We start from the raw sequence: 25,404 nt of genomic DNA on the forward strand, positions 1-25,404 counted from the left end.
TCAAATGTGTGTTGCGTTACATTAATGTTACGTTATCGAGTCTTGTTTGAATGACACTATGTTCTGCATACCTTTACTAATTTAGGATTACACCATTTAAATATACACCTTTTTGGGTAAATATGGGAATAATTATTACCACGGTATTTTGGCTGCATCTTTGAATATTTTTTGAATATATATTTTTAGTCCATCTTTAGTATTTTAGAGACATACTGTATATTCTCAGAAATGTGCCGAAATCTTCTACATCTGTACTTTAAAATAAGGAATAGATTATGCAGTTTATTAAGTTATTCTTTGCACCACAGTCAGTGTTGAAAATTTCAGTGTTCACAGAGATGTACACATGCACGCACGCATGCACGCACGCATGCACGCACACACAAGCAAACACACACACATACACACACACACACACACATGCACAAAAAACACCCCCGTACACACACACGCACACAAACGACCCCCTGCACACACACAAACACACACACACACACACACACACACACACACACACACAGAGAGCTTAGGTGTTAGTCTCTACAAGCAGTAAAAGACACAACTAGATAAAACACACTACAGTTCTATACTGTACCCATTATTGCCACAATGTTAACCAGAAACCAGATGCTCAGTGCAAAGTCTTTGTTCAATTCTCTACACTTGTGTACCACCATGAAGCACCAGGCTTGACTTAAAACTGTTGAGTTAATGAAGCTACAAGGAGGTAAATGTGTTTGTGTTCAGAATATAACATCCCTATTACAGATGACTCGGTGTTTGATGTTGACGACAAATATAAGAATATGTCTACCAAATCATTCCCACACCCATACAGTGCAATTTGACACAATACAGTACACATATACAGTTTATATATAATACCAGAGGGTGCCTCTAATGCATCACAACTGCAATTAGAAAGTAAGATAATAAAGAAAAAAAAACACATGACTGGCCATATAGCCATACAGTTTATCAGAACGAGTATTCACACTTCAGTTTCAAGAAGAAAAGAAAAAGTCACAGAAGCTTCGGGTGATATAGAGTAAAGGGTCTCTATAGCCTATGACAAGACCCAGAGTGCCAATTTCTGTACACAGCATCTTTATATACATGTTGATGTCCTATATCAATCCGAGCAATATTTATTTATATATATGTTCACCCTTAAAATCGGTTTGAATTTTCTGTTTAATTTTCTTTTCTGGTAATCTCTTCACTTTTGCCTCGACAAAAACAACTTCATGCTATTGCTCTCACGTCTTCATGGGGGCTGTCTCTTCACTCATTGGACGACGCGGCTGTCCGTCAGATACATGTCCGAGCATCAAGCCTTGGCCTCGAGCATTTCCAAGAAGAGTTTGTGCATAGGCACTTTTCCCTGCACCTTGATGCTGTAGAAGTGCTGCACAGCTTTGGCGGCGGTTTGCCGGAGCAGGGGCAGGGTCATGAGCAGCTTGCCGGCCCGTCGTGGGTCCTCTGCATGTTGGGAACCCTCCAGGTCCTGCAGGGCCTCATGGAGAGAGTCCTGGAGCCTCTGAACGGCCTCCACATCCTCTATATGCATGGAGTCTGGAGAAGAGGGAGGAACAGAGGGGGCAAGAGAATGAAGGACGGAAAGCAAAATAACCATTTCACATTTGCAATCCATTTAGTAGTGCAGTTGTTGCAATTTGGAAATAGGCGTTTTACATATGTATTTATAATTTTGTATCATAAACAGTTCTAAGTAAGTGACGTTTGTTCGATTTTTTTTTCATGCAACACACCGCCAAAGGGTATTCTTATGGGGGTCAAAAAAGTCAAACTGTTTACAGTTCAATGGATTTAAAAACAAAAGTAACCTGAAACTGGAGCTCACCGTTTGGCTATCATTTCTGCCTACTTAAAATTCAACAGCTCACTTTTAGCAAACATCCAATTTTGGAGAGAGCCTTTTTCTTGTTAGTGCTTAATCACTAGCCTTAAATAAATGCCTGCACATGACTTGGGCTCTCTAGAGAGAGAGAGAGAGAGAGAGAGAGAGAGAGAGAGAGAGAGAGAGAGAGAGAGAGAGAGAGAGAGAGAGAGAGAGAGAGAGAGAGAGAGAGAGGTAAGATCGTATAAAAAATGTGGATAGGGAAAATAATTATTTCTTTTGGTATCCTGGACCATATAGTGTATGTATTTTCCCGTTAATGAATTCAGATGGCTGCATTACTAGCATATCGTTCAACTGAATGATAGTGGCAGATGGCCTTAATTTCCATAAGAAAGAGCAGTCGGTCCCCTTATGTATAGGCTCTGAAAATAAAACCAGTAACACGCTCTATAAAACCAGGAAAAGAAGCTCTACACTGTAAGTAGTTTAAACCTAAAATAAAATATGTAATTGTCCACCAAAGGAGATATCAAAATGGACAAACTTATCATCTTCTGTCAATGCACAGTATTTTATTTGGTAACGTCAGCTTTAGTTGTAAAGATGAACGGGCTTTACATTGTGAGCTTTGATGTCCGGTTATGGACAAGGTTGTACACTAGTAGTGAGTATATAAAACAAAACCAATTTGAATGACATGTACCTGACTGTTTTAACTTACAGACATGCATGTTCGATGAATCGAATCTGCTATCAATGGTCTTGCAATTCTCTCAAAAGTCAGTTACATTTTCCTGACTTGGAAGCAATAACATGCGTGTGTTTTTTGTATACCACTTGTGGAAATTTGAGCCAGGAAGAAAATCGAAGTGAAAATAGAACACACACCAAAGTGTACCACACCTGTTTTACACACATGAATAAGTAGCAGTGATACACATGTTTTTTTTCAGATACATTCATTGAATCTTACTCATAGATCATTATGAGTTAAATATATGTGACCAGTGACAGAAGAAGGAGGCCGCTGTATAAAGAAGAATGGCTCTACCATTTGTTAAGAAATAGTTCCAGTGAGGCACCGTGTAAGAGCGAGTAAATGAGGCAGTAAAAAGGAAAGTACAAGGCTAATTATGTTCCTAACTGACTGATTAAGTCTCTTTTACCAGTTGCCTTCTGTGTAAATTGCGTTTCTATCTTGGGAAATTAAGTAGGCTATGTGGACCGCACATGTGTTTCAGGAGTCTTCATTTGAAGCCTTCATGGTAATGCCGATCTGATCCTACTCTTCAGAGTGTGTGTGTGTGCACGTGTGTGTGCATCTCGGTGTTCTCGGGTGCTCTCATGAGTACGCACAGTGGTGTGTGCTTGTTAGGTGTGTGTGTGTGTGCGCTCGCATGACAGTGGGTTAGGGGGCGGAATGCGAAACTAACTTTGAAGAAACAATTTCTATGTAATCCGTCAGCAGCCTGGCGTCAATCCTGTCGATACACCGCTAATTACTAAATCAATGAAGCCATGAATTTCCACAGCTGTCACACCCACAGAACCCCAAGAGTCCAATCTCCCTGAGACGGTTCAAATGCAATAAGGTCGACCCCCTTGCCCTCCCGAAAACCTGCCCCTCTCTTCTTTTGCCCCCCCCAGCCTTCTTTCAGCGTCCTCTCTGTCCACCCACCCCTCCACCCCCTCCTGCTCCCGTTGAGGGTTTGTCATCTGTTGACCCAAAGCTCTCTGCTCAGCATTTTTCATTTCTCAGTCAGGCAACGGAAAGGGGAAAAAAGGACTCCAAACAGGCATTGATTAGTAGGGGGGACAGGGCCTGCCTCGTGAAAAGCAAACTGTCGATACGAGTGCCGCATCTTCACATCAGAACAAACGAGGCCCGTCGCTCCCCGACACTCATTCCACTCCACTTAACACATTTTATTGACAGCCCCTGTTTTCCTAATGAAATGCTAAATATATCTCCCTTGGCTGTGGAGCCCTGGCAGCTACTGTCATGGAGATGGAGAGAGAGCGGGAGCAAAGTGACAATTGCACAGACACACGCATGCACACATAAACATACACGCGCACATGTACACACACACACACGCACACACACACACAGTACACACAAGGCTTGGGTGTTTGTACACAGGTACACACACGGCGTTTACACATACAACACACACACACACTATTGGGGTATTTAATTAAATAGCCATGTTCCTGACCCCTTTGTCCTCTCTTATCACACACCCTTCATTGTGGAGGTGATCGCCGTCCGAGATAGAAAAGCAGCTGACATTTTTTTTGTTTTATTTCTTTGTTTGTTTTAATTACGTGTCAAGTATCTAGATTTACTTGAGATTTTCCATACAGATGTACTTTACTGTCAAGCTCAGGGTTACTGTTCCCGCCATGTATGCCTCATTAATGAACTAATAACAAATAATATACATGTATTTATATCCGTTAATACTTCATGAACAGGATGGATATACTTTTGACTATTATAAGGTCGTCATCTCCTGTCATAATATTGTCAAAATGCTTAAAAAAAAGAAAATGTAAACCAAAAATAGAAAACGATCTCAAGACGTACATGTATTTTGATTGTTAGACTTCAATCAAGAAACAGCGAGCCTTTACCAAGTTCCTAAAAAGCAAAGCATACCCGAGTTGGCGAGGGCGATGGCCTTGAGGGTGACGAACTCCTCCTTCTCCACGCGGAGCTTCTTGTAGCGGCGCACCAGCGGTAGGATGGCCACGTGCAGGTCCAGCAGGGCGGTGAGGCGCGCGTGCTCCTCGTCCACCACGTAGTCCTCCGCGTACACCAGCTCGTCCTCGTAGGGCAGCGAGCGGAACACGATGCTCAGCACCAGGATCTCCATCCAGGCGCTCTGGAGTAGACTCATCTGGTCTCCCAGTGAAAGCGTGGAGAAGCCTACAGGGGCGAGAAAATGGATGGTTTGTTACTGGTTGTTTAGATTTTTTGGGGTGGTTTTGGTCATGGTTTGTGTTAGAATAAGCATGTTATTGGTTTATACACCATTTTTTATTGGTGGAATCTTGTGTATCGCCAATTCTGAATACACAATTCATCTATTTGTCATCATTCTAACTCTCTCTCAATGGAGGGCTCCTTCCTGCACTCAAACTTCAACACAGTGACCCCACTACCCAGTCAGGTCTGTGGTCTCACTGGCCCATATGTGTTTTAGGGCCGTTCGTGTGTACGTGTGTGTGTATTTATGAATGCCCCCAGAAGAGCCCACTTGAAACAAAGGCCGTCCCCTCCGCAAGGCGGCTTATGGGAAGGACATAAATCAGCAGAGGGTTAAGGCCTTTGAAACGCGACTCCATGCCGCTTTAACCCTCAATCGTCACCGAGGGGCCCCACTCAGTCCTGTTGGCTTTCTTTGCCTCGCGGCCCAGAAACAACTACATGAGTACTGACCGAGGCTGCACTCCAGCTACAATAAAACTGAAGTCAAGTGGCATCTTTTTACCAAATTTCAAAGCCTGTGTCAAAAACAGAAAGGCAGTGCAACACCCAAAGCTGACTTGAACATTCATGTCTTGAACATTAAAATTAAGCAACCTACATCATGCTTTTGATTGCAATAGTGACATTTCCCGGCAACTAAACAAAAGTCACTTGATTAAAACGGAAAGCTAACACACCACAAATAACAAACAAAAACAGTCTCAACTCCATAGCATGCTGTTTTTGTAACCAAGCAATACAACGTATACCTAAAAGCAAACTGCTCCAAATAACAATAGCCTTCCATCTCATTGAGAGTGAAACCCATTAACAACCTTGATTGGAAGCACAAGCAGAGACTATCTCCATCCTCAACATTTCCACCACATCAAACAGACAGGCCACTGAAAGAATCCTGGCCCCCACAATACCGTGCACTTCCTTATGTTGAATAGGGGTTGATTGCACTATTGACCAGGTCCTTGAACCCACCTCTTGCACTATACAAACCTAAAGAGGTGAGATCGGGACCTGGGGGCAGTGTGGCTAGGAAAAGCTCCACCTCAAAGGTTCTTATCAAGCAAGTTGGGGGGGGGGAGAGAGAGAGAGGGAAAGAAAGAGAGTGCGGGGGTTCCATTGATTGGTAGATTGTAATCAGCACGCCGAATGTGAGGGGCGAATCGATGAAGGCGCCTGGTCTGACACACGGTACGCTGATGGAGGACGTCCGGAACACATTCAGGAGGAGGTGGCAGAGTTGAGAGGTTTAGAGAGGGGGATGAATATACTGTATCAGACAGATTGATCCTTACTTAATGAGAGTTTGATAGGAAAACACATTTTTCTGTTGCTGAAACTAGTTTTAATATGTGTATTTTATATATATGTGTATTTATGTATTTCATATTTACAGTGACAAGGTATCTCGCTATTATTTAGCTACTCTACTTTTACTATACACCTGAACACTTGAATTAACTTCCGGATACGTGAAGTGAATTCAATTGAACTGCATGAAATGCATTTACTGTTGTGGTGTCAAAGCTGTAATATAAACAAATACCTACTTTTTCTAAATGTTTCAAAAAGTTTTTTCGTCATTCTGATCAAATATTTATCTTTCTCTCCTGGCTACGATCTTCAGTAAAATAGAGGAATTCCCTCTATTCCCTCTACATAAACTGGAGGATTTGATTGAAGAGGTGGCTCACACATAAGATAGATCATTGAATGTACAAATAATGACCAAACATGAATTACTGCTAAAATTATGTTTGATTCTTTTTCATATTAAGAGTGCTGGAATTCTCAGTGGTGTAAAACAAAGTGTGCTATATATATATTGTTTTTATCATTTTATTCTGTAATAATAACCGACAATGTTTTAAGTTGAATTCGAGATATTCATTGATACCTCCAGAACGTTTAGTATTGAAAAAAACAAACAAATGAACAAAGTAGCTTCTAATCCAAGTTGATCCAACACTTAATTTTGGGGGGGGCCGAGAAAAAACTAGCTCCACAGCCTCCACTCTCTCCTTCTTATCTCTCTGTCTTTGCCGAGTCTACCCCCCTTTTTCCACTCAATTTACTGAAGTGATGGAGTGACTTCCTGGCTCCCCGGGGTCGCTCGCTGCTCCAGGTGCGGCGCTCGGAGGTGGCTGAGTTAAGTGAAGCTCCGAAGGGGGACTCACCCTGATGAAATATCAATATTTCACCCCACTGATTTACTGCCGTTTGACCAAACATGACACAATATCGAGCAAGTGGCAGCAGAATGTCTATATCTACCCCTGACATTTTCTCTCCCTGACAAAGAGCATCATGGAGGACCTGCAGCCTACTGTAAGTAAGTCAGCACACCAGATATACTGCATAGCAATATTGGCAGATACAATATTCTATTCAAGTAAAAGCAAAGCACCACATTATGGTAATATATTGTTTGCCCCAGACATTACAATACATTTACTTGCAGCATATGAAATACAAACACGTTTCTGCTGGTTTGATTTGTAGTAGCAAACACGATATATATAAAAAACTAAATTATTTAAAAGTATGAGTGCATTGTATTTAAATGGCAGGAAAAAATGGCCGAAAAGCATATCATGAGAATTGGCCTGTGTGATACACTCAGTATCACAGTCTGTGACAGACTGGCCGGCAGTGAAGCTTGAAGCTGTCATAGCTCTGGGTCTAAAGCAGACAGCAGTAGTTCACTCTATTCATTTAGTATCATTACAGGCCTCCTAAGGGCCCTAATGGGTCTAATAAAACGACAGAGGTAATAATGAGACTAGAGGGCCCACATGACTGAAGAGAGAGAACAGACAGACAGGAGAAAGAGAAAGAGGAGGGGGGGGGGGGGGGTAGGGAAGGCTGAAGGGATAGATAATTCAAACCGATTATTTGATATCTTGTTAGATAATTTCAAAGTTGCGCTGCAGGTTCATGTTTAAATACACGTCTGAACGTGTGTGTGTGTGTGTATGTATTTGCGGCGAGGGGGTTCGGGTAGGTGCATGTACAAGGCGGGTGCACATGTTGCCCTTTCCACTTGCACACGGGCCAACAAGATTTGTGTATGCGTGTACGGGCGTCCGTGTCTGTGTGTAAAAGCAGGAGGCACGCATGCAGCTGCACAAATGAGTGTCCACCTCTGACCCTGTGGCAGGCCTGCAATGATTCCTCTCTCATTTTCATGACAGCGTGTGTATGTGTAGCACCAAATCAATGGTGGGGTGGCAGTGAGTTACAGCACTCCACATGAACAAGCTGACCCGAGGCTTTTGTTAGTCACATGCAGTCATGCCAGCCTCTCAACAGTCAGATACTGAGAACCAGACCAGTATCGTGTATCCATTAATTCCATGTAGAAAAAAACGACTACAGTTATGAGGCAATGTAAGATAAGACGGTGAGATTTTCTACAATCTAGGACCAACAAAAGTAATGGAAAATACAATATTTTGCAGTAAAGTTTTAATTTATTACAATGGTCAGACATTGCAGTGGGTGCTTGGAATGACTTCAATGTTTTTAGCAACAGAAAAGGGCTGGCAAGGCGTCTAAAAATGGCAACAGAAAGTATAGATTGACCAGCACATCACACACTGCATATTTTCCTCCCGTCTTCATCCAATAGTTTGGGAGTGACGAGGAAGAGCAATGCTGAGAGTACTGCTGTCCCTTCTCATAATGGACCGATCTGCTTTAATGACACTTATTAGCTCATCGTTAAAGTCATTTTGTGCTGTGGGCTATTGAGTGTAATGGGGGGAGAGGACTGTTTAAGTGCAGGGACCCCCTTTTGTCTTAATCGTCACATTGTGACACTTTGCCCCCGTGTCCCCGGTTAAAACGTCCCCAGAGTGTCACATCCCACTTTTAATGGTTCTGTTCTCCGCTCGTCAGGTCTTGTTGGAATCGCTTGTGGTGAAGCGGATGGATTGTTGGGTATACTTCAAGTAGATTATTCAAAATAGAAATCTCTATCCATCCAACTTCCTGTGTGTGATGTGGACTATCAGACTACAGCGGATTGTGGTACCTTTGCTTCATAGTCACATCGTCATAAACTTTACAGCAGGTCCATGTTACTTTGGGTATTTTTCGTTTTTTTACTCAGAAGAGGGAAACTATACAGACAGTGAGATGTATTGCTGTGATATCTAGAAACACAACGTTCTCTCAGGACCTTTACCCTAAAGAGACCAGGAAGCATTAGCTAAGTCACATGTCCTTTATCCTCAAGATCCATGACAAGAAGCAGGTCAGTGTGGGAAATGGGCATTTGGGTCAGTGGTTCTCCCTTTATTTCTCTCTCTCTCGCTTTCTCTGTCTCTCTCTCTCTTTCTCTGAGAGTAAGTCTGTCCCTGCTGTAAACTCCCTTGGTGCTGATGCAGCAACCCTGCCTCACACGCTCCCAGGGCCCTCGACGGACTAATCTCCTAATCAGACTCCACACCTCCCCTGCGTCCCTGCATCATGAACCCACTGGAGTTAAGCACAGGTCTGGGGTCAGCTCACCCTCACCCACTCTGAACTGTATTAATTAGGGCGTCATGGATAATCTGACCCAGGTTCAACCCTTAGGGGTAACCCTGTGCTCAAGGTAGACCGGAGAGCAAGAGAGCCAGCCACGGATAGGGAATGAAATGCATGCTGGTGGGTATTCCACAGCTGGGATAAAGGGAGAAATAAACGAAATGGTCATATTTACGGGCAATGTACATTAAATGCAATTCTATTCTATTCTGTCATTCTTCATCTACCACCACTTGTGTTGAGTGTGCTTTTGGTGTTGAATAAAAACACCCTAGTAAAATGTCTTTCAAATCAAGGGGTTCTTCTTTCAAAGAGATGAGAGTGTAAGAGATCTAAGCAACTTGCATAACAAGTCCTATTTAAGCAGGAGTCAACGGGAGGAGACAAGTCCATGAGTATTTCCCTAAATAAATCAATTTTACTGCACAAGCCCTGTGTAGTCTTCTTAAGTATGTAAGAGGATTGCCTTTTTTTAAACTCTGGATTGAAATGGAATACATTGACATAGGGGTGGCACCCCCTCCTCCACCTCAACCCCAACCCCCCATCCCACACAGTCAAATCAAAGGTTTCAGCTGCTCTCGATTGATTCGATTTTTTGAATATGGGACTGGTGCTCCCCTAGGTGCAGATGAGTAGCAGATGTTAATTATCCTGTGTGAGAGTGTGCGTGTGTGTAAGTGCGTGTACGTGCATGTGTGAGTGAGCGTGTTTGCATATGGAGTGTAGAGCGATTCGTGTGTATTTTACAGACAAAAGTGTGTGTGTGTGAGAGAGAGACAGAGAGAGAGAGACTGAGAGAGAGAGAGAGAGAGAGAGAGAGAGAGAGAGAGAGAGAGAGAGAGAGAGAGAGAGAGAGAGAGAGAGAGAGGAGACATCCTTCACGGCTGGCTGAATTTAGAGTGGTGTGAATGAACCCTACGGTCACGGTCCTACCTGGGATATGTTTGGCCCAGCCTATTATGACCACCAGTTCGCGGTCAGCCAGGTCACAAAGAGTGGTCAAGGCCTTGATGTCACCGTCAGGCACAGTGGGGTCTGGCATGGCATATATCTTCTCTGGCTCCACCACCAAGAGGTGGGACACAATCTTTGTTACTGAGAGAGAGAGAGAAAGAGAGAGAGAGAGAGAGTTATTTCTCTATTCAGCATGAACTAACCTGAAACATCATGAATGAGCTAAGGGTGTGCACTACCTTTAGAGTCATTAATATGGCTAATAAACAGCATAATCATAATTATATTCAAACTCTGGTAATGGTGTGTATCCTCAATAAAATGACCCAGTTCAAGAGGCAAGACTAATGAACCCATGCAGTTGAGTAACTACATCTACTATTACAAGGCTGCAGAGGCTAACCCAGTGTGTGGTACTCACGTGGCTTCTTGGCTGGAGGGGGGACTGTGAGGCCGAGATAACCTCCATTCTCTGCATCCAATCTCCTCTTGTACTTCTGACGCCCCCCCCTTACCCGGTCCAGACGCACACCTGTGAACAAACACATCAAATCAACACTTAAAACACCAAAGCTTAGGTGTAAGGGAGTTTCATTTCGTGTTGTACATTTTATTTCACAATTTAGTGCAATATAGATGAACTGTATTTTCATGTGATCTTCCGGTTTGCGATAAGAAACACAGGACAGTCGTCGCCAAACCGTGTAGTACCACTGAGACACACAATAGCAGCTGTGTAGGTTACACACGTCTTCAACATAAAAAAGCAGGTATGCTAACTAGACATCATATCCACACTTGACTGACACATTGAGATGTCTTGTGTCGAGGTAAAGTTAGACTTGTTCGAGGCCTTCAAAGAAACACCTTATAATGCTCTATCTATCCCTAACTGACTTCACTAAGCCAAGGGAGAGAGCCTTTGATGCAGTAAGCAAAGAGCTTCCATTGAGTTGCATCAGCGATTGACTGACAGTGCATGATAATCCCATTCATTTAACTGCTCATTGGCTGCTTCTCTTCCATCAACTAGATTGGACATTATAATTTAGAAGCTCGACAACTGACTGGCATGGATAGTTCAGATTAATTTAATGTAACATAAGAATATAAAAATAGAGAGTATAACATAATAAAATACATTAAAATACATCGTAATGCGGGTTCAAACAGTTTCTTTTTTTCAATTTAATAGGTTTACAACTTGGATGATTTTTGTTCTGCTGTAGGTATTACAATAAGAAGAATGAATTTAATGTGTTCCATCATTTCTGAGGACTCATAGTCCTTTACTCTCCAAAGGGAGCTTGTATCGTATTCACAGCCAGGGAGAGCAAACAAACTCCTTTTCTTTTTTTACCACCGCCATGTGGAATAGCATTGTGAGATTTCCAGTGACTCGTACAAATTCCTTTGATTCCCCTGGAAACAAAGGAATCCGATTAGGATGGTCTTTCAATTTCCTGACACCGACTATCCACTAACCTAATTACCCACAATGCCCAAAGGGAGCATGTTCTTCCCAGCAAACACAGTGAGATCATTTTATGCCTGGCAGATTGGAGCTAAATCGAGAGCCCTCGCCTAACAGAGCCTTTCCATTTGTACGACTTAAGTAATCAATAAGGATTGTAAATAGACTTATCCTTCTGTTTGAAGGAAGGATGTGTTTTTTAATTAATCTGACTGTGATGCCTGAGTTTTAAGCAAACGGGAACTTTCCACACTGTTTGCCCCATTAGTCTTTGTGGGAAATCCGTTTAATTTAGAAAGCCTATAGTAGAATAGTATCTTGAGACATTTACTTTGTTAAATGACTGTGTAGGTATTTACCTGAGACCTTAATGTCAAAAGACGGCATCCAGACACCAAAGGCGTCAAATTAATACATTTCATTGGAAAGATATAGTAAACCGTGAGCCCATATTTCCCCAACCTAAGATACTTGTAATGTTGCAATGTCAATTGTTACTGCGACGCTGACAACACACACATGCATGCGCACAAACACGCATGCACACAGCTGACCCTTTGTGGGCCCAGGGTCATGTGACTGCGTGGAACAACAAGCAACCGAACAGCCGGAATCGGAATTCCAAGATCTGCGGGGGCCTGTTTGAACTGGAACATCCAACTGGCCCATAATTAATAGATGCTGACAGGAATTAAGAGCTTGGTGCTAACCAGTTTCATTTTACAGGCCTGCAGCACCAGTGACACAAGAGGCGAGGGAGGCAGAAAAAAAACCGGAGAGGAGCCGGGCGAGACAGAAACCAAAGTAAGAGAGAAGGAAGGATGAGGAGGAAAAACGAGACAGACAGAGAGAGAGAGACGGCAAGAACAACGGAAGGGAATCCTTTTGCCTGAAGCTGCTCGTTCTGCCCTCATCCTTCTCTCCCACTCTCCCTTGCCTTCCCTTCCGCCCTCCTCCCTCCCCCCTCCTCCTCATCCCCGTCTGCTTTCCCGTCATCCCGTGAAGGGTGGCAAAGGGCCGCCTTTCCCCATTCGTCCTCAGGGTGTCCGGGTCCAACCACTGGCGGCTTCGCTCTGCCGCATGTGATCCGATCCGATATACTGGGAATCCGACCACAACAAGACAGCTGGACGAGGCCTCGCCGAGGGGGTCTACGGGACGCTGACATCCCGGCACATTCCACACCTCGGACAGTTGCCTCATGCCTCCGACCGTGTATTGTGGTCGGAGGGAACTGATGTCCTCGGTTCACTCCAGGGTGGGGGGTGAGTGGGGGGGGGGGGGGGGAGGTGGGGGGGGGGAGTATGAAAGAGAGGGATGGGGGGCAGACATAGGGATGAGCTCAGCTAGATCTATGCACATTATACACATGACTGTGTTTTACTGCCGGCTATGAGAGGCAGTCTGGGACGTGGCGTACTTGGGTGACGGTCCCATCATTGGTGTGTGAGTGTGTGCGTGTCTGTGTGTGTGCGTGTGTGTGGGCGGGGGTTGCAGGACAGGGGATGAAAGCAGGGATGTTTGCACTGGACTCAGTACAATCTTTAGGGTCACCTCACCCCTGGCTTCCCTTTCATTCAATAACAATATCGACCCCGGACTACCTTGAAGTGCCTTCCTTGCAAAGCGCCTGTTTTGCTTTGTATCACCACCAGGATGTGTGTGTGTCCTCTGTGTGTGTGTATGTGTGTGTGTGCGTTTGGAAGGACACTATTTTCAGACCCTCACCTGTCAGGGGTGCTTCTTTCTAGAGAATGTGTCAGAATGGGCGGGATGGCTAACAGTGCCAAAGGGAGATTAGGAGGACCCTATTTTAGCTGGGAAAAAATCAGGGACGCACCCCCCCCCCTCCTCCCCTTTCAAGGCAAACAGGTCCCCGCCTCCCCCCCAGCACTTCTAAGTGCCTGCCCTGCCAGACTACAGATCACTGTAAGCATGTGACAGCGTGTGTTTAATCGCGGGGGGCTAGGGGTGTGAAGAGTGGAAAGGAGGACTGCAAGGTACTGTAGCAAGATGGCCGCCCACCTGCTTCCCCCCTGAAGGACCGGCAAGAGACAAAGACCGAGCTGTTTCTCCCGCTGGTCAGCGACACCCCATCTTCAAATGTTTTACAGGTTGTTGTATTTTCCCCTCGCAATTTTGAGCCTCTGTGTCTTGTGTATTACAAGGGTTGTTGAACCACAACCGCGTTGGTAAGCGGAAGCATCTGCATAGCAGGAGATGACTGGGTCGATTCGGGCTCCCTGGTGTATTCGTGCGGCGAGCGCTAGATGTGTGGTGTGTGTGCTTGTGGGTGTGAGCTGAAAGCTTGTTCCTTGTCACTCTTCAGATGTGATATACACATGGGTGTGTGTGTGAACATGTATCCGTGTGTGTGTGTGTGTGGGGAGGGGGGGGGGTGAAGGGAGTGTAAGGGGTCAACACCTCATATAATCCCCCCCTCCCCCCCTTCTGAGGAACACGTGTTGGCGTCCGTGTCTGATCTATCACCTGTCAGACAGTGAGGACAGGCCAAACCGGGCTCTCCGGGTGGGCCTGGGGGCCATGTGGTTGGTCAACGCCTCTAAAGGCACACAAGGTTGTATGCATGTGTTGACTGATAGGCAGAAACTGTGAGAGACAAGACGACCCAAGTGCCAACAGTTTGTATGTCCACAACACAGCTTGGCATCTTGGGGTGTGCCACTGTGAACGAGATGAACTGAATGCATGCTAATCCTAGACGAGCACCATGTGTATATCACATAAAAACATGTCAAATAATATAGTAGCCCACTATTGGCACTATGTCTCAGGTCATAAAGAAATGCATGCTACGTGTTATTTTTATTTTGATGATGTAATCTCGTCATATTGATTCCGTTCTGAACCAAGTGTATTGATCGAGAGGCAGCCCGCACGCCCCTGACATTTGGGTATTGCCTTACTAATCTTTGGCTATGTGGCAGGAGAAAATCAGACCTGCGATGCTAATCAGCTAACAACGTCCTCTCAGGAAAGACCGCTGCTGAGGCGTTTCTGTGGTTGGCGAGAGTGGAATGGAAGTAATCCATGGTGCCAAAATAGTCTGGCGGTGTACGCTCATCCATAACATTACAACAGTGTTGGAAAATCTGCACCAGTGGCCTTCAAGCACTATCTACAATGTTAGCAAGCTAATTAGCGACAGCTAACTTCCTTAGGAAAAATGTGGAAGGAATAAATGACCCAATCTGCAGAGACTGCTGTGCATATTTAACAGCTTAATTATTATCATCTCTAGAACTGAAAAGAAAAACTAAAACAAGTGGATTACAGTTATCAAGCTATTATAATGTTATGCTAATGGATCAGTTTAGCTAATTTGATGCAACACTTGAAGTGACATTCAAAGTTGTAAAATTAATACAGTACCATTTTTTTTCTTTTAATTGAAAGACTCTACAACGAATTGTGATTAGACAGTGAATGACAGCGGAACCTTCCAGCAGGCCTTTCTGATAGGAGTTCCAGCTACTGGCACAGAGAGCTGGCAGGGGTGAGCAGCACCATACCTCCTTCAAGTTATTATTATGGCATGATGTTTCCACTGGCCTGGTGACCTTTTACCAGAGTGAGCCTTAGTGTGAGGGGCCAGTGAGCATGGCCTGCCCTTACCAAGTCCTCTCAGAGCCACACAGGAGAAACCTGATTTTGAAAAATAAATTTGTAATCCGCAATGTCTACCGCCAGCCTCATTGATTTTCCCCTCACGCAACAACACACACACAAAGGCACACACACTAGCACAAAAATACGACCCAAGCCGCACGCACGCACACACACACACATACTTCCTGACCTTGCATTAAGGAGACCGGAGACGCCGTTCTCACCGCCGCCGTCAATTGCTTATTTACCGATTTTGATTACATTTGATCACAATCCTGGAGGATCGGTGCGAGGGGTGAGAATGGGGGTGGGGGGGGATATGTGTGTATGTCGGAGGGCCCCAAATGGAGGTCACCACCACCCCCTTCCATGCTCTACTTGCCTCCACTTCTCTCGACATTCAAACCTGCCAGGAGGGTTCCCAGAATGCTTTGCTGGCGCCACCTTTGAGGGTCGACAAGGGTGGTCAGTGGCTAGCGGTTAGCTCAAGGGGGTGGTGCCACCAACACTAGACAGACCCCAGCAGCTGGTGCTTTATAAATCAGGACCCCATGCTTAGAGGGGCTTATATAAGCTCCTGGTGGAAATATTAAATACATTTAGAAACATTGATATCTGCTCTCATAAGTTCTCTCAGCACCTCGCAAGGGCGCATGGTATTTCACGCGATACTATGTCAGACATACAGGAGCGGGGACTTGTGTTGGGTATAGGGGGTGGAGGAAACCTCACTGAGCATGGCGCAATTCTTTGGGAAAATTCATGGTATTTTCAGGGTTTGATTTTTTTTTTTTTTTTTCTCTTGAAATATAATATAACATCTAGAATGTGGATATATTCAGAGACCAATATAGGTTACAACTTCTAACTACGCTTTCTTAACCATATTCTGTTGCCATTACAACTTGCCATTCATCTCAAGTCTTACATTTCTCCATACATGCCACCTGCAGATATCGTCCACAACCCCATTATTCCTTTTTTCCATGACCGCACCACGCATCCTGCTCGACAGTGATCTCGTTACAGGAACTAGGGCAAATCCAGATCCCATACAGCCACTGTGATCAACCCCCCCCCATCTCCCCGGGCCCCCATGTCTGCGAGGGGGCCACAACACGCTTCGCGATTAAATGTCATCTTTCCTTTTAATTGAATGCCGTCATTTTCAGAGAATCGCCTGCCACCGTACGGTGCTCAGCAGCGGAAGGGAGGGGATGGGGGGGGGGACACGGAGTCAAATTCTCTTTGCACTCCAATTGTACGCATCAACGGCTTAGCGTCGCCTGCCATGGACAATATACGGCAATTCTTCTCCTAAGCATGCGCTAATAGTTTGAGCTTTATTTCTGAGGCAACCTTGTTTATTTTGGCTGGGGGACAAAGCTGCGGGATGAGATGTTGGGTGTAGGATGGAGACATCAGACTGGGGATGAGGCGAGAGAGTGGATATCGGAGAAGTTGGTTTTATAAATAGGATGGTTACGACAGGACAATAGCAGACGTTGGTCCTATTTTCTGTTGACACACACACACACACACGGCAATGCTGTTAAAGATGAGTTATATTTGTGGAGGTCTATCAAGAACTTGACACACAATCCTACCCCACAAACTGGCCCTGCGGTTAAATGTCCGAGTCAATTAGATAATTTGTGTGGAAAGTGTTCACAGTTTCAAACATGTAGAAATGTCTACACGTGTCTGTTAAGAGATTTCAGCTTCTTTTTTTTTCCTTCAATGACCCTTAAAATAATGACCCTTCCCAAGGCCCAGTTAACATAAATTATTCCTTGTCAAATTATAAAATAGCTATTTAAATATTTTTAAATGTGTACGGATGTCGAAATGACAGCACCTGTACCCATAGATTGTTGAGTTGTATATATATAAATGTATAAGGGTTTATATACATCAAAGGCAAACCGTTTCAGCGAACCAGAGAAAGGAATCTACCTGATCCACCAAACTAGATTTCCCCAATGAATGACCCCCCCCCCCCCACATCCCCCCCCCCCCTCACCAAGGGAGAAACATAACACACACAGGAAGTGAGTTGGGATGTTCGGAAAGCATTTAGCGGATCAATACGCTGGGAGGGAGAACGGGAGGGAGGGACGGAGGGAACAGCGCGAGCGATAGAGGGAGAGAGAGAGAGAGACACAGAACCCAGAGGAGTGAAGTCTCGGGGGAGCGGCACTGTGCTTTTCAAGAGTACTGTTACACTTCTTCTATCTCAGCCAGACGGGCCGGTAGGATCGACCCACTCAGCACATTTCCTGCCCCTGGCCGGGCCGCGTTCTGTCTCTGAGAGCCTGCAGACGAACCCAGGGAGGAGGTAAACACTGTGGATGATGTCACTACAGTGTTTCCCTCTCTCCGGCTGCTGACAACTGTCCCACCTCCTCGCTGCCCATCGTCTAGCCTCCCCACAATTAGGTGTATATTGTCCCGTGACGACGTCACAGCCAAGGCACCAAAAAGTCTACGGGCTTCGAAAGGCAGATCGACTTCCTCGACCTGCTGCTTCTCAAAAGATTGTTGGAGTGATAACACCATGGTCTAATTGGCGCAATCTATCGTCGCGGTCTGTCCATGTCCTCCCAGCCACGCTGCACAGATCTACGGACACTGGAGGAGAAAAAAGGGATTATGGACGGAGAGATGACGGTGTTGGAGACTCACCCTCTTTCAGCATGCCCACTTTGAGGCACTTCATGAAGCGACAGGCCTGGCACGACTTGCGTCTCCTCTTGGTGATCTCACACTCGTTGGTGGCCGGACAGCTGTACTCGATATTTCCTGCAGAGGACGAGCAAAGGCCAGATGAAAAAAGTTCAAATGTCGTGGAGGCAATCATTCGTACTCAATCGATGTTATAAGGGACAACAAAAGTTCTTTTTTTGGTGTGTGTGCGGGAAAAAGGAACACACGCGCATCCCTGCGAGCGTGGATGTCCGCATGCACATATTCACTCGGCCGAGTGCGCATAAACACAGAGGCGCGCGCGCACGTACAAACACACACACGCACACTGTCCCAAGGTGATCTCGGGTGACATTCCTGAAGGAGGGTATAGCGGCATTTTGATGGGACACGTTGAAAGCACGTCCCTGCCCCCTGCATCCCACTCCCACTCCAATCCTCCGATAAATTAGCTTCATTAATGCAGAGCGTCCTCTCAGCTAGCTTCCCCACAACCTCTCCCAACCCCTCCTTCGCATCCTAAAGGACGACGGGTAAGCCCCCCCCACCCCCCTCCCATCAGCGGAAGACAGTTAGAAGACGGACACACAACTGAGCACTCTGCATAATGTTCTCCAACTAAACCAGGCCCTGTTGTAATGGTGCCAATCTTTATGCCCTGTATCATGTAGCGAAAGACTCGATGCATTATTCAACTCTGTCTCGGCACATCTTGGCTCACAATGGAAGAACAAAACAAAAAAAACATTCCGTTGCAACATAATCATACTGTCCAAAAAACAGGCAGAAACGCAGACATATCCGCTTCGCTGTAACAAAAGGATGAGTTTTTTATTGCACTCCCTTCGACTTCCCAGCAAAAAGGGCTTGTTTTGGATACTAACTGTGCTTCTGAAAAAGTTGACATGACCTCCGAGAATCAATGACAAATCTGCAAAGTCCACATCCTTTGATTGAGCATGTAAGTGATTTCCCCAAACACCAAGTATATATTAAAGGTTCCTAAAAAAAGCTAACCAGGTGCCGTTTACTGTATATCTGCCAGTGCCTCCCAGTTGGTCAAGGAGAAGGTGCCAACATTTGTCAGGATCCCTGGCATCAAGGGTGGCATTGAGGTCACATGCACAGCATGAGGGCTGTGGCTTCACGCCAGCTGGTTGGCAGAGATTGCTGACAGAGTTTGGGGTGGGTAAAGTCATTTAGAGAGGTCTAAGCCAAGGGAGTTTTACATGAGTCAAAAACACTGTTGGAGTTAATCAGGGCATCTAGAGAACAAAAGGGTTTTTCTAAACCTCTTTTTCTCTCTCACATGGTTGGCAACAAATATATTCTGAAAAAAATGAATGCAAATACATTAATAATAATTAAAAATATATATATATGTGTATAAATGTATATAAGTGTGTGTGAACTAGTTTCACCATTTTGTTAATCAGTCATTTCATATGAAAGACATAAGACAAGAAACAATTACACAATTAGAGATGGTCTGCCAAACACTAAGAAAACAGAAATACACACACCTGATAAGAATTTCAAACCAGTTCTGTATTGTCAAATGTATTTCTTAAAAGGTTTACGCTCGCAGCATCCTTAATCAATCCTTGATTACCTCCTCTTCTTCCCTCATAGGACGTCTCGCCCCCCCCCCCCCCCCCCCCCACCCAACCTCCTACCTTTTGTCAACCTCTTTTATTTTCCCTGGAAATGTTGATATATTATTATGCTATGCTATTATCCATTACCCCTCCCGTCACCACCCTACCCAAAGCACCCCCCCCCATCTCGTCTCTAGCTGGACCTCTCCTTGTCCCCCTCCATTGCGAGGTCGGGACCCGCGGTTCCTGATTACCATTCCATTAAAGGGCCTTTTCCCTCCGATGAGTGCCCCCTCGTTCCCCCTCTCCTCTGATTTAGAGGAGTTCTCTGTGTCTCATTCCTATCCCCTTCCTTGTTATTGCCCCCACCTCCCCACTCCACTCCACACCAACGCCACGTGCCTGAGCTCCTAATTGGCCTCGGTCTCCTTTCCCAGAGGGGCGAGCCACCCCCCCCTTTCCACCTCCACCAACCCCCCAACCCCCCAGCCCCCCACCCCCGCCACCGCCGCTGACTTTCTCCCAATGAAAAGCCTGGTTCTTAATTACAGTCGCCCCTTCAACGCTGATCGTTATTGACTGAAAAGTCCCGGCGCTCGGGACGAATGACGGACAGATTAGGTCCATTAGGGGTGGTCCGTCCTCCAGGCAGGAGAAGAAGAATGGAAGGGGGGGGGGGGATTTGTGGACGGATAACGCAAAGCCTCGGACGAGGGGCGCTCGCGGCCTATCGCTAGGGCGGCCCCTATCGACTTCTTTTTTTAGTTCCCGTTTTTTTTGCCTTTGCGATACTGTGTGTGTAGGGCTCGGGGAAGATGTATGCAATGTACACACGCCAAACATCTAGATTGCATTTGTAGTGTCTGGAGCGTTGAAAAGACTATGGATACCTCAACTTCATTATCCTTAATTTCAATAAAGATGTACAATGTCAAGTATCTGATGATGCCATTCACATCAGGTCATTCTTAAACTCCAAATAAGGTACAGTACAAATCTGTAGAAAGGTCTGATGCTCCAGTTTTTGTCAAAAATGCTGCAGATAAGCAAATTTATTCTGGATATTATGTCGGTGTGACAGATTAGTTTGGAACATTACACACATGGCAAAAGGGATGCCAACGGGGCAACTCACACGCAAACACAGCAAACAAACATGCTACCCAATCAGATTTCGAGTCCCTGCCTTAATGCCCTCAGTAGACAATAATAATCACCATGGTATTAGTGCCCAGGTTATGGGGGTCAGATGGCTGAGTGGTTAAGGAATCGGGCTATTAATCAGAAGGTTGCCGGTTCGATTTCAGGCCGTGAAAAATGACGTTGTGTCCTTGGGCAAGGCACTTCACCCTACTTGCCTTGGGGGGAATGTCCCTGTACTTAATGTAAGTCGCTCTGGATAAGAGCGTCTGCTAAATGACTAAATGTAAATGTATGGACAGGTATCAACACATGGTCACACAAAGAGTTGTGTCCTGATCACATTCACAATCATATCCTGCTGATCATATCCCTCCAAACCAGTGTTTGGGTAAATTGAGTTTTGAGTTGGAATTTAATACTTGAAATTAATTAATAGAAATGTTGTTTGTGTCAGCTTGCTAATAGGAGGATTTGAATGAAAATTGCCTACTTTTTCTTCAACTATCTGAAGTGGCTTGACTAAATGTTGACTCATGTCACCCTAGACTTGAAAACACACAAAAGAACTGCTGACTAGATATAAATATTGAGTGTCGGGCAAGCTGGTGAACTATTGAAAGGTCAAACAAAGAAAGGGAGGTGACAACTACCTTGTATCGTCCTCTTGAAAAACGCTTTGCAGGCCTCGCAGGAAGCCACCCCGTAGTGGTACCCTGAGGCGATGTCGCCGCATACGAGACAGAGCCTCTTGGGGATGGCGTTGAGCATGTACTCGCACTTGATGGGCGAGTCGTCGGCGACGCCGCCCGAGCACTCGTCGTAGCGCCTGAGGCAGGCTCCGCCCCCTCCCAGCATTCCCGGGTTGAACATGGGCGGCGAGTCGAGGGCGTGCGAGCGTCCGTTGGGGCCGTTGATGTAGCCGCCGCTGGCGTCGGAGTTGCCGCTGGGGCTGTGGTGGCTGACGGTGTCGACGAGAGAGGAGGAGGGACTGGACGGTTCGGTTTTGATGTAGGAGCCACAGCTGGAGGACAGGTGGCGGTCCTCTGAGGGCATTCTGGTCAGCAACCTGTCGAACACAGGACAAAGACACAGACAGCGTCACTCTCTGTATCGTTATGAAAAAAAAGTCCTGTGAGCGAGCATGTCCATTTATGACCCTTTTTGGACACTTCCGGAACAAAAATACATCATATTTCTCATCGGATGAAGGAAGAGCGCCTTCGTTGGCGCATGTGAATATCAGACAAACGTTCGAAACAGAAGACATGTGTTGGTTTAGATGGTGAACTAAACGGGCCGCGACACAAGATTTGACCCAAGAATGAGAGAGCGACAAATGAAAGAAACCTGTTAATGGATAAAGAAGTGTCTCTTTCAGTAAGATCATGGGTTCTACGTGAGCAGATCGATGGTCATGGTTCACCAGTGGTTGGTGCTGGGTTACCACAGAGAAGAGTGAGAAGTTCAGGGACTGGATGGGGGGGGGGGGGGGAGCATGTCCCAACCTGACTAATGAACACTGTGGTCTTATCAATGATGCACCTAAGACTCCAGCAAAAGGCTTAAATATAGCTTAAAGACGTCACCCACTATCTGTGCGCGCGTGTGTGTATATATAGATATACGATGTGAGGTCATCAGGTCCAGACGATATCTGCTGGGGTAGATAGCCAACCCCCCCCCCCCCCCCCCAGGGCACAGATCAGATCTATCGACCCAAGCTCTCCTTCCTTCCTGTTTCAGATGGGGCATGAATAAATACCCCCCTATCCTGCCCCCCCCCCTCCTACAGTCCAGACATATCTTATGCATTTTTAATCAGATCGGACTGTTAACACAGTTTTAGACAAAGATACACTACATTTTGGTGGGCTTGATTCAAAGACCGTGTTTAATGAAAGACTCAAAAGGCTCCAGGTGAATCCAGTTGGTAATCCACTCACACCGAGCAAATTGTGAAGGCATGTTTTGTCTACTGGAGGGAGTCAGGAGAGTGCGGGCAATCTAATGGTTAATACATCATTCTGGATTCCTCTGCAGCCCAATGGAGGGATTCCCTATAGAATTGTACATTGTGGCATATGTAAAAAGTAGTTCATTCCTCACTTAGCGCAAAGTAACACTTGGGAGATGTTTTTTTGTTACATTTAATGGAAATTTCTAATGGTCCCCTTTAAATCTGTTGGAATGAAATAATGGCACAACCAATTCTTTCCAGACAGAAATAGCTTCTGCTTTACTTTCATAATTTGGTCCACCACCACCCCCACCCTCCCACCCCAACTACGTCCTCCTCCCACCAAGTGGTACAGTGTGTCCTGGGCGCAGGTTTTTGTGATGCTCGGTTTTTACCGCCCCCCTTCTCCCCCCACTCCCCCTTTATCCCGGTATTCAATGGAAGCGTGTTTGCTCCTCCGCGCAGAAAACAGGCAAGCGAAGCGGGCAGGAGACGTGAAGGTCACCTGGCTTTTGCCGTTTACGCCCTTCCATTGAGGTCCGGTTCCGAGCGTACCTGGGCGGAGCACCGCGTGGCCGAGCGGGGCTTTGTCCGCCACTGTGAAGGACGGGGGGGGGGGGTGAAACGTGTCACACTACCCTTTCCAACAGAAAAACCCACCAGAATGACAATTAAAAAAAATAAAATAACAGGGACACGGACGAAAATGTCAAAGCCCACGGTATCAGTGACTGCGCTACAATGCAGGTGAACTGTGCCGGTGTGTAAAAAACAGGCCACAATGTTTACAATGAAACTGTTTCAGTCTTTAGTTTAGTTTGCGAACCAGATGTGTGTGTGTATACAGTATTTGAGAGACAGAGGGTGTGTGTCTGTGTTGGTATGTGTGTGAGTGTGTGCTTGCGTGCAGGCTCACCCTGGCAGCGTTGAATATCCCCCTTGCATAAATTCAGAATCTCTCTCTCTCTAAACCATGAAATGTACTTTCCAGACTGAGTATTTAAGAGTGAGCACAGCAAAAGTCTAAAAATGACTTATAATCTCGAAAAAAACGTGAACGCAGATTTGAACATGGAGCGCCATGACACATGAAGGGTTAAAATCAGCCCCATAGCCCCCATCTTGGTTCCCCAATATATTTATCCACGGAGGGGAAATGTTATTGTTAAGGGTTAAGCTTGTAGTGCGGAACAAGGCGTAAATCAGGACGGCAAACACACGCTTGAACATGAAGTACAGGGGGACAGAGGCAAGGAACCATGCATGAAATTAGTTCATTAATCTTTCTATGATAGGCTGTCCTTGTTTGGGGCAAACTCTATCAGCTTTAAAACTGGCGACCCTTTTCGTTCTGACACAAGAGATTGTAATGTTCATCAGGCGCATGGCTGACTGGAACAGGATAGAACTGTGGAAGGGGAGGGAATAAGGCTATGTTTCTCTTTGGATGGCACTGGGTAGAGGTAGCAACACAGTGATATGACAAAGACAATGACATCCTGTATCTGAAGCTGCACACTATGCAGAGATAATTGTACAAGCTCCTAGCAATAACTTGAATTTGTGAGACTGATTCCTTAAACCAAATGGTATCTAAGCCAACAAAAATTGTATTGTGTTTATTGTTTGAGGTAGAAAAAGAAGTCAAACCTTTTTGTCTTTTAAGTCTGCTGACTAAACTGACATCTAAGCCAACACACATTATACACAATATTTTATCTCAAAGCATTAATAAAAACTACACATGCAAAACAATATATACAATAATGTTATATATGTAGCTATAGCTACCTGTAATTTAATTACACATACACAACCACACCACACACATGCAAGCACACAGCACTTTCAGCATCTGGTCCTTCCAATGTCATTGCCACAAGGAGAGATTGCATAGATTTCCCACATGGATGATGTCTCCTTACCTGGAACATCAACCCCCATCTACATACACATCCACCACCTCTGTCGAGCTGCACTTGCAGCAAAGTCAAACACACCCCTAACCGCCTTCAAAAACGAGGAAAGGGGGGGGAGGGGGCAAAGAATTAAACGAGTAATGACTTAGTCCGTCATTGGGAATCAGAGAGGTACTCGTGAGGGACAGTTACGATATTGATTTCATAAATAAACAGAGATGGCCCATCGATCCTAACGTTATTTAGCATTTCAATTACTGCCTAGAAACATTACCTTCAAACGGGTGCGCTCTCCATAGTAATAACAAACCCTGATGATCACAAGCTAGCCCCAGTCTGGTGCAAATTGGCTTTTCTTTCTTCTTCTTTTTTTCCAAATGTGTAAACGACACAACTTTGCATTTACCTAATGACATTAGGGCATGGACTGAATTTCAAGTGAGGATCAAGCAGATACAGTAAGCACTCCGGTCAATTGACGCTATGCAAATGAATATGATAAAGAGGGATTAACTTCTCAATGTGTTGCGTCGTAACAGGCGGTAGTAGGCCCATTAAATCAAGGACGATAACCCACTTTCAGTGCTCTGATGTAATGCGCCTGTGTGTGTGTGCGTGTATGTGTGTG

General features: G+C 45.4%; 1 protein-coding gene across 1 annotated transcript in view; it reads right to left on the minus strand.

Annotated features, from left to right (window-relative positions):
• Positions 1-503: 503 nt before the first annotated feature.
• Positions 504-25,404, minus strand: part of LOC136947298 (steroid hormone receptor ERR2-like) — a 30,566-nt gene continuing 5,665 nt past the window's right edge. The window contains exons 2-7 of the mRNA XM_067241283.1: positions 21,551-21,966; positions 18,139-18,255; positions 10,771-10,881; positions 10,329-10,490; positions 4,530-4,799; positions 504-1,578 (exon numbers count right to left, since the gene is read on the minus strand). Of these exons, the coding sequence (XP_067097384.1) occupies positions 1,334-1,578; positions 4,530-4,799; positions 10,329-10,490; positions 10,771-10,881; positions 18,139-18,255; positions 21,551-21,966 (1,321 nt within the window). The 3' untranslated portion in view covers positions 504-1,333. The remainder of the gene's footprint in view (positions 1,579-4,529; positions 4,800-10,328; positions 10,491-10,770; positions 10,882-18,138; positions 18,256-21,550; positions 21,967-25,404) is intronic.

The sequence above is a fragment of the Osmerus mordax genome, chromosome 8, assembly GCF_038355195.1.
Source record: "Osmerus mordax isolate fOsmMor3 chromosome 8, fOsmMor3.pri, whole genome shotgun sequence".
Classification (NCBI taxonomy): Eukaryota; Metazoa; Chordata; class Actinopteri; order Osmeriformes; family Osmeridae; genus Osmerus; species Osmerus mordax.